The sequence below is a fragment of the Felis catus genome, chromosome D1 (assembly GCF_018350175.1).
Source record: "Felis catus isolate Fca126 chromosome D1, F.catus_Fca126_mat1.0, whole genome shotgun sequence".
Taxonomy (NCBI): Eukaryota; Metazoa; Chordata; class Mammalia; order Carnivora; family Felidae; genus Felis; species Felis catus.
In genome coordinates this window covers 107,604,428-107,617,154 of record NC_058377.1, presented here as the reverse complement: position 1 = coordinate 107,617,154, position 12,727 = coordinate 107,604,428, and the positions used below count along the sequence as shown (strand labels likewise).

The window sequence follows — 12,727 nt, the reverse complement described above, 5'->3', positions numbered from 1 at the left end:
GCGGGCGGGTGGGCCGAGAGGCCCAGCGTGGGGCGGGGAGGGGGCGGGGCGGGGCGGGGCAGTGGGAGTTGCCCCGAGCGCCCCGACTCCGCCCACCAGGAGGAGGCGCTTGCCTGGTGCCGCCCAGGGAAGGGGCTCGGGCCGCCGAAGGCCTGTTCTGTTGTGTGCCGCCGGGCGACGTGCATTGATGGGGAAGCTGCTGGAGGAGCAGGGGTGGGGGGCGGGTGGGAGGGGAAAGGCAAATGCAGATATATATTAAAGACAAATAATCTAGATACCGCGAGCAGCGGCCTGTGGCACCCGTTGGGCGCGGGCACCAGGGAAGAGAGAGAGCGAGGCATCGCCCGCTGACTGCTGGGGTCACTTCTCTGCCCACGGGCTCCCTGCTCCCCCAGTTTTTTTTCTCTCTTTGTTAACAAATGTGTCTGAGTCTTGGAAAACACCCCAACCCCGGAAATGTGTGGGAAAAGAAAACAAAAACTTTCCAAATCCAACGGTCCTGTGCAGTTTTTTTCCGGGTGGGTACCGTCGGGACATTGGTCCTGGCTCTGGCCTGGGGTCTGGGCCCGAATTGCGGCCCATGAGAGCTGGTAAGTAGCCTCCAAAGATTTGGGCCGAGCATGGCTTTGGGCTCCCGGGGGGCGACTTGTCTTTGTCTCACCCCCATGTCCCTCCTGGCCCCAGGATCGGGCCAGGTAAGCAGCTGGTCTGTGGTCTTGGCTGAGCCCACCCACCTGAGCTCTGGAGGGGATCAGATCACCAGAGGCAAGAGCATCGTGCTGCCCCCTAGTGGCCACATCGGGCCCACGCCTCTGGGGGCTGCTGGGGCCTTGCTACAGCCCTTGGGGAAGGTGGTGGTGGTCCTGGGTGGCCAGGGCTCCAGTGGCTGAGTGCACATTTGCCCCCAGTTCTGCCCAACTCCAGGGTCTCTGCTTTTTCTGCATCTCTAGGGATTTGGAACCTAATCTCTGCCACCCCGCCTACCCACCCCCTCCCGGGCCCCCGTCTACACTGCCCCAGTCTACGCTGCTCGCCGGCTGACTGTGGGCAGCTCCTGCAGCTGTAGATAGAAATAGAGCTTCATCCTAGGGCGTTTGCTCCTTCACGGAGACACCGAACAAGCCCACGGTCCCAAACACGCGGAGAGATGGGTCTGGATTTGAAACTCTTAGGTGAGGGTGAGGTGCCAGCGTCCTCAGGAGAGAGGAGGGTGGATGGTCTTCCTCTCCCAGGTGGCAGTTTGGGATCGCCATGCCGCTGGGCACGTGAGCCCTGACTCAGCCGTGCTTCTGTCACTCAGGTCCCCTCCACTTTCTGCTTGGTGGATCTTGCTCCCCTCTCTTGGTTCTGCTTTCTTGTGCCCTTGGCTCGCCATCGCCCTGGGCCACTTGAAGCTGCTCCCCAAGCTCCCATCCACAGGTGGCTCTGTTGCTGGCCAGCCCATTCTTGCGGCATTTTCCAGTTCGCAAGTCTGGTCCGTGGACATCTGCCAGGTCTTTGGGCTTGGTGTCCACAGGAGCCTCACCTCCTCGTCCTTCCTTCCATCCTGGGATGAAGCTTTTTTGTTTCAGGATCCTCCTTACCCTGGGGTGTGCCCCCAGGGGCCTTTGAGAGCCCTGCCCCAGAGTCCTATCACTGGTGGGAGAGCGGGTTCTCCAGTAGCTGCCCTCCTGAACCAGCCACCTGGGGGGAGGCATGGGCCCTGCTTCTGCCCAGTTGCTCACAGCCCAGGAGCCTGAGGTCAGCTGTAACCCCCTGTGGAAGCCTGCGGGGAGGCCCTGACTTAGGGTGGTCTGGCCAGGACATCCTTTCCCTGTGCTGGCCGTGGCCTTGCGCCCACGTCTTCCGCTGCTGTTCTGTTTGTCCGAGGGATGGAAATTTATCTCAGGTTCCCCCGCCCCATCGTCACTGGCCAAAGAAAACCAAGAGAGGCAGGCAGGAGTTCCTTGGTGTCAAGAAGGGAACGTTCTTCTTCCAGAAATTTCTAGAAATTCTATTTGTCTATTCCAGAAATTCTAAATTGCTATTCCAGAATTTCTAGAAATTCATTCTTATTCTAGAAATTTCTAGAATGGCCCTGAACGGCCTGTCAGAGTAGGGGGCCAGAAAGAGGGACAGTGGAGGAGTTGGAAGGATGGGTCCCAGTCCTGCTCATTGCCATGGGGGTGTAGGACTGGTTGTTTTCTTCTCTTTGTAAGGAGACTAAGAGCTCCTTGTCACTCAAGGGGTTGGTTGTGAGTCAATCTACCATTGACTCAATTTACCTGTCTGTAAGATATGGTCACTTCAGTCTCAGCTCCTTCGTCTGGGCATCTGATGTTGAACCTATCACCTGGGCCTGAGCTGAGGTCCTTTGGAGTCTGGCTGGCCTGGCATTGACCCTCAGGAGTGTCCAAACAGCATCTGGGGGTGACTGAAATTCCAGGGACCTCGCTCATTGACAGTTGGTTCTATCAGGGATGTACCAGGAGATTCCACCTGGGGAGGAGCAAGGACCGAGCCGGGGAAGAAGCTCGAAGTGGAGTCTAGCTGATCCCTTTGACCTTGAAGACCTGCCCTACCACCCAAACCCCCGGTGGAGGGAACACAAGGTCAGCCAGTCCTGGCACTCTTCTGGAAGGACATCCCTTTCCTGGAGGTGGATATGGAGCCGAAGGAGCCTGCATAGCCCTCCCCACACACCCTTCTGGGAGAGCTGCAGTCCTGGCTGGAGACAGGAGGATGGCCAAAGTGGGTCCGAAGCCACTTTCCTGTCCCCACTGCTAGAGGCCTCTACTTCCATGGGGCGAATGAGACTGTGAGACTGTTGACCACTTCCTTCCCACGCCCGGTTTCCTGGGCTCTTCCCTTGCAAGTGTCCCTGCAGCCTCAGGGGGCAGGTGCTCCCTGTGGTGAGCAGTAAATTGGGGGCTCCCAAGTGAAGACCGCTTGAGTGGAGCACCCATCTAGAAGGCAGGCCTGGGACTGCTGTGAAGGGAGACCCCTCTCCCTTTGCAGGGGACCCACTCTGCCACGGGGATGACGCTCACCCCCAGCTGCCCCAGAGGGGCCGGGTCCTGGACCCTCCCAGCTTCCAGATCCTGTTGAGTGAGGGGAGACATGTTGGAAGCAGGTCGGCCCTGGGTCCTAGAAGACCGTGACCGCCTGGAAGGGCCAGGAGCAAGGCTGCTCTGAACGTGGGCAGAGGGATAGCTCTGACCACTTGGTGAACTGGAGGATACCCTAGCGGGGAGGAGGAGCCATCTCTCACCAGTCCTGGGTTCTCTCTTCTGGAAGCTTCTGGATACCAGCGGGTCCCAAGAATGCTGAGCAATGGTAAGGAAGTAGCTGGGGCTCAGCTGGGCAGCAGGCAGACAGGACAGAAAGTTCAGGGCAGGCTGGGACAACCTTGCCTTTGGGCATCTTAACAAACATGATCCCCACCCCTGTCCCCTTTGTCCTTGTGTGTGTGTGTGGGGAGGGGTTCTTCACTGAGGGGTGGCCACAGGCAGGAGGCTAAAAGACACGATCCCCCCCCCTAAAGAGGCCCGAGGCTATGCTGACAAGACCAGGCAGGGAGTGCTCCTGTCTCCCAGCGGTCTCGAGGCCTGAGGGCAGGCTGGGGGTGTCGTAGCCAGGGTTGGGCTCTGGAGACCTGGGCCTGACTCTTGATTCGGTCCCTCCTAGCTGCGCATCATGGGCAATCGGTTTCTCCAAGCCTTACTTTCCCATCTGTAAAATGGGGCATCTTCCTCGAAGGGCTCGGGAAGAGATGAGATGATGCCATGAGATGCCCAGGATGGTGCCTAGGCCACAACACAGGCAGGAAAGGGCAGATAGGCTGGCCTGGGAAAGGGCCAGCCCCCAGAGGAGCTCCCCAGAACTCTCCTCTGCCCCACCCCCACCTGTGGCTCTTCACTGGAGTCAGGCAGGGGCAGTCATTTGATCCTTTATTCACTCTTTTGTCGCCTCCCCCCCAACGCCCCTCCTGCCAGGCTTTGTGCGGGGGCCGGGTCAGATCAGGGGGCAAGGGGGCCACTCCAATCCTCTGGGAACTCATAGCTGGCAGGGTGGGAGACAGGTGCGTGGCTGTGCGTAAGGATTTCACTATGGCCTCGGGCTGCACCCCTGGAAGGAGGCGGTTGCCCTGAGTCTAGGAAGCTGAAGAGGAGTTTGGTAGGTAGAGAAGGGGCGGGGCAGGATTGGTCCCGTGGCTGGAGTGTGCAGAGGGGTGACCGGGGGCCAGAGCTGCCCTTTGGGTACAACTGAGGAGCTGAGACTTGTGCGGAGATCTCGGGGTAGTGCGATGAGTTTGGGACGTTTTGACCTTGGATGACGGTGGCCTCCAAGCTCGGTGGGGGGGAGGGCTGCAGGGGGGAGGGGGGGAACAGTGGACAGCTGGGGGCCGTGAGCAGCGAGGAGGGGAGCACGGGGTAGACAGGGTCCTGCTGGTCCTTGATCCTTTTCGAAGTCACAAGGGAGGGTCCGGTGGGGTGCCCGGGGCCGCCCGTGGACCCTCTGGAGATGGTGGCCTTTGTCGTCCTGCCTTCTCCGAAGGAGAGAGGGTGCTTCTCCCAATGTCCCATCGCAGAATGTCCGGGAGCTTAAAAGTGTGTGGATTTCAGGACAGTGCGCCCCGGGGGGCTGTGTGTCGCTTTCATCACTGCCCTGTTCAGACATGAAAGACAAGAGGGGTGTGGCTCGTGCGTGCAGAGTGACCTCTGACCCCTGAACTGGGTCCCTCCTGAGGTCTCAGGAGGTACCACTGCCCTGCTTTTGGGGGCCCAGGAATGGGCATGTGCTGGGAAGTGGGGGGGGGGGGTCAGTGACAGCCTGCCAGCCATCTAGGGGCTTTCGTGGTAGAATTTGGGGCCGGTGAGCACCCCTCCTCCCCCAGCAACGCCCATCACACCCTCGGCCCGTCCTTCTTAACAAACGACTACACTCTCCCTTCCCCTCGACGCCTCTGAAGGTGGCCCCGAGGGTGGCCCAGCCTCCGGCCCAGAGCAGGAGACGAACTCCACACTGTCAGCCAGGAGCCCCGGCCCTTGGTCTCCGCTCTCCCAAAGATGTGCTGTTTGACTCTGGGCCAATCCCGTCCCTTTCTGTGCCTCTGCTTCTCTCTCTGCCCAGTGACGGGGTGGGGGCGGGGGGCAGGGGGGGAAACGGAGAGGGCGGGCCCCGGGCCGAGCTCACTCACTGGTTCTGCACATCTTGAACCGTGTCGGGCAGCGGCAGGCTCTGTGTCTCGGGCAGCAACAATGCAGCCAAGCCGCTCAGCACCGGCACCGCCCCGTAGACCAGCAGCGGCAGTGAGCGGCCGTGCGCACCCAGCAGCCGCACCAGAGGCCCCAGGATAGCTCCCGCGCGGGCTGCCATCTGGCCCAGGCCCACCGCTGTCATCCTGCAGTCCCAGAAACACCCGTGAGGGCCTCCCAGCCCGGCCCAGCCCCACTCTGTCCAGGGAGGCACAGTGGTTCAGGCGGGCGGGCGGGCGGGGGGGGGGGGGGGGGGAGCAGAATGCACCTGCTCAGCCCTGAGACCACATGGGAGGGGGATGGCGGCGGGAACATCCGGGGCTGGGGAAGGCCACCCCCACCCTGCCCTCGCAGCCCAGGGTGACCCCTTCTTCGGGCCTGGGCGTAGCCTCACCTGAGCACGGTGGGGAAGAGCTCACCAGTGTAGATGCTGATGCAGGTGAAGGCGGCCCCCAGGCCCCCGAGCCCCAGCACGGCCAGGGATGAACGCAGGGCCCCCAACTCTGTGGACAGGGAAGGGGGTAGCGAGGTTGGTGGCGGGGCTCCCAGGTCAGATGGGGGCCGGACTTCTCCCTGACCTCCCAAATGTCTATGACTCCCCTCCCTCTGGGTGTCCCCCACAACGCACACACGCACCACATCCTAGGTGACACCGTGGTTCCGTTCGCTGCCCCCCAAACTGCTGCCCAACCCGATAACCCTGAGCCAGACCCTGGGAGTCCTCCTTGGCCCCCTGCCCCCTCCCCTCCCCCTGCAGGACGCCACCCCCTCCACTCCATCCCTGTTCCTGCTGCCTGGGGCGGGCCGTCACCATCTGTCCCAGATGCCCCAGCAGCCTCCTTCCCCACTGGGCCCCTGCTCTAGACCAGCACCCTCTGAGGAGGGGGCAGGGGCCCCTGTCCCTGGCTCAGCACCCCGAGGTAGGGAAGCCTCTGGCCGCTCACCGTGGGGCACCAGCATATTGGCCAAGACGCAGAGCCCCGCCAGCACCAGGGACGCCACCTGAGTGGACCTGCGGCCCAGGCGGTTCAGCAGCAGCAGGGTGCCGATCTTGGCCGGGATGTCCACGACCCCAATGAGGACCTGGAGCAGGAAGATGTCGCTGCCGAGGGCCTGCAGGTCGAGGGCCAGGCCGTAGAAGGTGAAGCCGAAGGCGAACCTGCGGGCGGGCCGGGCAGGTGGGGTCAGGCTGGGGCGGGGGCTGCTCCTTTGCTGGTCGGTCCTCAGACCCGCCTCCAGCCTCCCCCTGCAGGCTCTGCATAGGGGAGGGCTGGTCTCTGTGCACCACCTGGCCCCAGACCTCCCCCCTCCCCCAGTGACACCCCTCGGTAGGTTTGGCCAATGGGAGCCACTGGTGAGGGGCTGGAGGTGCAGGGGGTGGGGTGGGGTGGGGGAGAGGCCAGGGTTTGCCTTCCTCCCTCCCTCTGGGCGTCCTGTGTCCTGTCCTGTGTCCTTGCTGGGTGAGACTGGCTCCCTGGGCTCTGATAATACTGGGGTGGGTGTGCCTTCTCGCCTCGCTTATTCTCGAATGGCCTCCTCGGCCTGCTGGGCAACTCAGCTCTCCCAGCGTCTTGGCTGTGAATCTTCCTCCTTAGGGGTCTCTGCCATCCCCTCTCCCCGGCCTGACCCCACCTGGCCTTGGCTGCTTCCTTTGGGAGCCTGACTACTAGCAGGGGAGTGGGGGGGTGGGGAATGGAATGCTTCAGGCCTGGTCCTGGAGGCGGGAGCAACAGGAGAGTCCGTAGACGTCCCCTGCCTGGATGCTAGTCAGGGCCTGAGCCCAGGTTCCCAGCTGCCCAAGGCAGGCCTGAGGCAAAGGCTGGGGCCCCGGGTGGGTGAAGGGGCCTCTACCAGCACAGAGTGGAGACACAGGTCCGGAGGCCCAGTCCGGGTGTGCAAAGCAGGGCAGCCGGGCTGGCAGGAGCCTGGCTCGCACTCAGCTCCTCCCGCATGGCTGACAGCAAGGCCTGCAGGGATGGGGTGGGGTGGGGCGGGGCGGGAGGGGAGTCACTGTCAGCATTGGGAGCACCGGGCAGGTCCTCCTCCTTGAGACCCTCACCCTCCCAGGGGCCTGTGCAGGGGCAGGGAGAGGGTCTGAGGGCTGAGCCCTGGGGGAGCGCCCCGCCCCGCCCCACCTCACCTCTGCAGTCAGTGTGTCCTCCGCTGCCCTCTTCCCGTTGATGGCAGCCACCTTCTGTAGCTCCCGCAGGCCCTGCTCCAGCTTGCCCTTGATGAGGAGCCATCGGGCAGACTCCGCCAGCCACCTGCAGGGGGTCAAGGGCGGAGGATGGGTGGGTGCGGCCTGTGGCCCCAGGCTGCGTGAGCCTTACTGCCCTTCTGTCTGCCTCTGTCCAGGGGGGTGGCCTCACTGGTGCCCATAGGCCCCAGGCTCAGGGACGCCACACCACCTGACGCCCTCCTTCCCCCGCAGGCCACCTTTTCTGCCTTTTTCCTTCTCTTCCTCGGACTGGGGTTGGGAGTCCATATCCTCCCCTTCCGGCCTCCCTCCCGACCCTGTGGCCCTTCCCTGGCACCACCCCCCCCGGGAACCAGGCCTGGGTGAGCCTGTCTGCAGTGAAGACTGTAGTCTTGCAAGCCCGCCACAAGCCACAAGCCCACTGGGGTCCCCCACCTCTCACTAGGGAGGCCAGGCACCTGCCCGATGTCACATCTGTGGCCTTCCTGTTCACCCCCAAGGCTGCGCCTTCCTTCCTGAGCTGGCTCTTCCCCAGCTTCCCACCCAACCGGGGGCTCAGGCCTGGGGCAGGGTCTTTGGTCCTGGCGTCTCCAGCCCCCTCCACCTGCACCCAGGCAGACACCAAGTCCTGTCACCACCAGCAGCACCGCTTGCGCCTGACCCGCCCCCCTGCCCTTGTCTCGCCTGTGGCCCGGTCGCCCACGTCAGGACAACACTTGCTGTCTCCTGGATGCCAGCTGGCCCCACGCATCCCGGCTCCACACCCCGATGCCAGGGCCCAGCTCCTAACCCTAACCTTGCCCCCACACCCCTCGACATCGGCCCAGATCCCTTGCGCTGGCCCAGCCCACCGAGGCCCCAGTCACGCCCACCATTCCACCCTGTCTCCTGTCTCCAGGCCTCTGCTCAGGCAGGCCCCCCAGCCAGGCACGCTTTCCCCTGGGAGCAGCAGCCAGGCGTGGGGTCACCTGCTCCGCATGCACGGGGCCCGAAGGTCCTCCCGGGTTAGAACAGGGGAGAGAAGGGGGGCTCAAGGCATACTTTCGAGGTAGAGTTGACAAGATCCAGTGACCTGCTGGACTTAGGGTGGGGCGGGGAGGTCAGTGAGGGACAGGGAGGTGACGTGGTGTCTCTAACTCTGGGACCCGGCGGATGGGGGCTGCTATCCCCCCCACCCTTGCTGGGGAAGCCTTGGGAAAGAGCAGGTGCGAGAAGACGTTCACGTTTGTGAATCCGAGACATCAGTCATGGCGATGTCACAAGGCGGGTTGGAAATGAGAGGCTGGAGTCTGGGGAGGGGCAGGTCTGGAGAGGGCACAGGGGACACAGGTTAGGTCGCCTGGGAGAGGGCACCCCTCCTCCGATTCAGGGGCGAGAACAGTGGGGGCAGAGCCGGGGCGCCAGGGCCGTCGTGGGTGAAGCCTGGTGGTCGGGCGGGTTCGAGGAGACGGGGAGGGGGGTGGGGCCGGCACAGGCAGACAACCTGTCACGGAGAGAAATGGGTTTCGAAGAGAAGCAGAGAAGCTGGTGGGAGTTCGCGGGCCATGGGCTCCCGCCCTCAGATGGTCCCCCTCTTATTCGTCAAGCCATCACGTGTGGGGTGTCTTGCCAGCTCCCCGCGGGGCAGTGTGCCTGTTTCGCTGTCGTCAGCCCCGCATCAGCCAGTGCCCTGCCCCTGGCGGGCACCCGGTAGCTGTTTGCCGAAGTCATGGCGTGGTGGGTGACGCACGATTGTGGGCACGTGCACGGCACCTGGGTGGGCACGTCTGTCAGGAAAAGTGAGGCTCTCCCCCGTGAGCCAGCAGCGTCAGCCTCAGAGAGCCAGGAAGGAGGCCCCGGAAGCTGCACCGTTGACCCTTGCCCTCCACCCTCCAGCCTCCGCTCCGTTGGTCCCGGGGGTCAAACGGCCATCCCAGAAAGCCACCCGTCAGCTGGAATGGCTTCCTCTCAGGGCCAGTGCGGGAAGCGTGACTGTCTCCTGCTCTGCAGAGTGACTGCAAATTAGCTGCTCAGGGCTCCATTTTAAGAGCGTGTCTGCTCCAATCAGCGGGGCTTGGAGAGATCTGTAAAGTCAGCCCTCCTCCCGGTGCCAGTGCCCCGTCCTCCCCTGGGCTTCTGCCGGACGTCTTTCTGCAGGGGCCACGATGGCCAACCAAAAACCCAGAGTTGCTGGGTCTGTGCGTGAATGAGCCGGGCTCAGCCCTGTCCCAAAGGACATCCATTCATCCACTTACCCCTCCAGCCACCTGTTCAGCTCAGCTTAGCTCGTTTCTTGCCCACCACCTATAATCTATTGTCTATTATTACCTGTTATCTATTATCTATCTACCGAGATTATCCATCCATCCATCCATCTATCCATCCATCTATCCAGATATCCATCCAACAAATATTTCCCATACACCTACTATGTCCCGGGAGTTTGGCAAGAGCCATGCCTGATTTATTTCAGGGCAGCACAGACACTTCCTAACTCTAATATCTCAGCCCTGTGTGGGGGGCTGGGGGTCCCCTCTGACCACTGGGTCTTGGTCCCTGCTCTTTAGTAAAATATCAGTACATAAGGCTGACTGGGGCTGTGTCCTAGGAGCGGTGTGTGTGTGTGTTGTATTTGTGTCTCACCCCTCAGCCTGGCCTAGTGCCTCGGCTCAGAAAATGTGCCCAGAGGCACACATGCCAAGGCAAGCAAGGAGTCAAGAGGGAAAAGGCCTAGAGATGATGGAAGGAAGAGGGGAGGGGGGAGGATGAGTGCAGGGGGAGGAGGCACCGGGAGGAACAAGGAAGGGAGAAGCGATCTCCGGCGCCGGAGCCCCCAGGCCGGGGTGGGTGAGCACCGTGGGCCTGTGGCCGCCAGCTGTGCCGGCCCGTGGCTCCCCTCCGGCTGGGCTCCCTTGGCCTCCTGCGCCCCTGGTCCCTGCCCCCAGGGTGGAGGGTAGGCAGGGCCTTCTCTGAGGAGGGGGGACGACACCCACCAGGAATACGCAAAGCAGAGGAAGAAGGGGGCGGATACAACCAGCTGCAGCAGGGCCCAGTCACGCACACCGTAGGCCACTGTGGCCATCAGGACCTGGCCGAAGCTGAAGCCCAGGGAGTTCAAAGTCATCACCAAGGCTCGGGCACGCGTGGACGTCCACTCCATCACTGCAAGGAGACCGCAAGGGTCAGCCTGGGAGCCCACACGAGCCTCCCTCGCCTGGCCCGGGTCAGGTGACCTACGGAGAGTGCAAGTGTTCATCATGACGCCCGCCACGGCCAAGGCCACCAGGAAGCGAAACAGGCAGTACACCGGGAAGGTGGGGGCGAAGGCGGCCGCCGTGCCCGACACGGCCATCTGAAGGTAGTTCCAGGTCAGCACCAGCCTGCGCCCAAACCTGCGGGCACACAAACGGGCAGGCGGTGGCTGGGTCCACGGGGCGCCACGGCACCGGCCACGGGGGTCTGAGCAGAGGTCACGGTGACTCTTGGGTCCAGACCCGAGTTATCCACCCCCCCCCCCAAGAAAGGCTTGTAGGCCCAGGTGGCGGCCCCGGGCAGAGAACGAGCTCCCCATCAGCAGGAGCGATCAACAGCTTTTAGCGGTTTTAGGCAGATTTTAGCGGTGTTTTGTAGGAGTGACGACCCTCTACAACCCCAGAAACAAAGGCCTAGAGCAGGTACAGGGCTTCCTCAGTGGCAGAGCCGGAAGGCATCAGGGGAGAGACACACGGAGATGGGAGCACAGAGGCGTGAGGGACAAGGGGGCTTCTAGAACTGGGCGGGGGGGGGGGTACTCACCTGTCAGAGACTTGGCCAAACACGGCAGCTCCCACCAGGATCCCCGACAGGTAGATGGACTGGGCCATGGGCTTCAGGGCGTGGGAGTCGCACACAAGGTCCCACTGGCGGGAGAGGAGTGGGGAGCTGAGCCCGGACAAGCAGGGGTGGAGGCGTAGGATGGGAAAGCCTGAGGGAACCAGGTGTGGGTGGATGGCCCGGTGACCTCTAGGGTGGTGGGGCAGGGCTAAGCCTCCCCACATCACCCTCTGGTCCGGGGTCAAGTTCTCTCTGGCCTCATCTCTCCCCTGCGTCACCCGGTTTGCAACGCCAGCCGGAGTTGGCGTCACCTCCCGATTCCCCCGGGGCCGCTCCCTTCTAGAGAGAGGCCCCTTCCCCTGGCCGGGGTGGGGGGCCCCTCCCACTCGCCCGCGTTTGCCTGATGCCTCCCCCCCGCCCCGGGGTCTGAGAACTGGGGTCACGGTGGAGGGAGCTGCCTGTGTCACAGCTAATCAGCGGCAGCGGGGCTGGCCTGGCGGTCACGGGCAGCACCCACTCTTCCACGAGCCAGGGGCCAGTGTCTGTCTGTAGGCTGGGTCCTGCCGCCCACTCCCCTGTAGGGCAGGTGCGGGAGGAGGGCACCGGTGGCGGGTGAGGAGGCTTGCAGAGGGCAGGTCCCTCCCAGGACTGGGCCGTGCTGAGTCCAGTCAAGTGTGAGCTCTGCCCTCGGCCTCTAAGGTGCCAGGACTTGGGGAGGGGGTCAGGGGAGGCCCTTACCTTGGCCACGATGGTGGAGGTGAAGGTGCTGCGGTCGTAGACCCAGCCGTCCACGCACGGCTCCGTGGCGGCCTCGCTCCAGTTGGTGGCCGTGCCGTTGGGGTCCAGGAGCTGCCACTGGGGTTGGCGGAAGCGGCGACACCGATGGGGCTCGTGGTTGGGGCCCGGGGGGATGGAGACGGTCAGGAGGTCCTTGGGGCCCAGGGCCCCGGGGACACCGGCCTGGGCGGTGCTGTTGTCCAGGAGGGGCACCCAGCAGCGGTGGCTGGGCACGGCGGCCGAGAAGTTCTCCATCATGCTCTGAGTGGTCAGCCACATGATAGGGACCACCAGAGCCACCATCTGGAGAACCTGGAACCTGCCCAGGCCGCCCACTTGGTCCAGGAGCTCAGAAAACGCCATGGAGCCCGCCGACGGGGCCCAGGGGAGGTGCCCACTTCACAGAAGCTGGCCCAGGGCAAAGGGGCCAAGGCCGGCCACCTGCTTCCCCCACAGCAGCACCTGCTTCGTCAGCTGAGAAGCCTGGAGCATGGCAGTGGCCTCCGGCTTCGCTCCCCCTGGGCCAGGACTCTCCGGGCGCCCGCCCAGCAAATGTCACTCAGGGTGCCTCCGACTCGGACCAGGGGTTGCTAGGTGTGACCCCTGAGCCACCAGCATCCTTCCGGAGACGTAGCTGGCCCTGGACCTCCAGGAGGAGCTGAATAAAGGAAGTGAGGAAAGTGGAGACCGAAGTCACCCAGACTGGAATAAAACACTGACCAGG

The 12,727-nt window shown here is 63.4% G+C and overlaps 1 protein-coding gene across 2 annotated transcripts; it reads right to left on the bottom strand.

Moving 5' to 3' along the window:
• Positions 1-3,912: 3,912 nt before the first annotated feature.
• On the bottom strand, positions 3,913-12,727 carry SLC22A12 (solute carrier family 22 member 12). Of its 2 annotated transcripts, none has more exons than XM_003993566.5 (10): positions 11,965-12,727; positions 11,209-11,312; positions 10,651-10,805; positions 10,407-10,575; positions 7,378-7,501; positions 7,089-7,204; positions 6,182-6,396; positions 5,632-5,740; positions 5,180-5,383; positions 3,913-4,647 (listed from the first exon to the last, which is right to left on the bottom strand). In XM_003993566.5, exons 1-10 carry the CDS (start codon positions 12,364-12,366, stop codon positions 4,584-4,586), a joined length of 1,662 nt encoding a protein of 553 aa, XP_003993615.2. In that variant the 5' UTR covers positions 12,367-12,727; the 3' UTR covers positions 3,913-4,583. The 2 variants fall into 2 exon arrangements, with proteins under 2 accessions (XP_003993615.2, XP_019668204.1); XM_019812645.2 differs by having other exon boundaries at positions 11,209-11,377; positions 11,965-12,095.

Excerpts from the sequence above, each read along its gene's own strand:
- SLC22A12 (XM_003993566.5), bottom strand. The coding sequence starts at position 12,366 with ATGGCGTTTTCTGAGCTCCTGGACCAAGTGGGCGGCCTGGGCAGGTTC. Across the intron at positions 11,313-11,964 it reads CCTCCACCATCGTGGCCAAG|TGGGACCTTGTGTGCGACTC; the intron begins GTAAGGGCCTCC and ends CTCTCCCGCCAG. Across the intron at positions 6,397-7,088 it reads TGTGTCTCCACTCTGTGCTG|GTTCGCCTTCGGCTTCACCT; the intron begins GTAGAGGCCCCT and ends GCCCGCCCGCAG.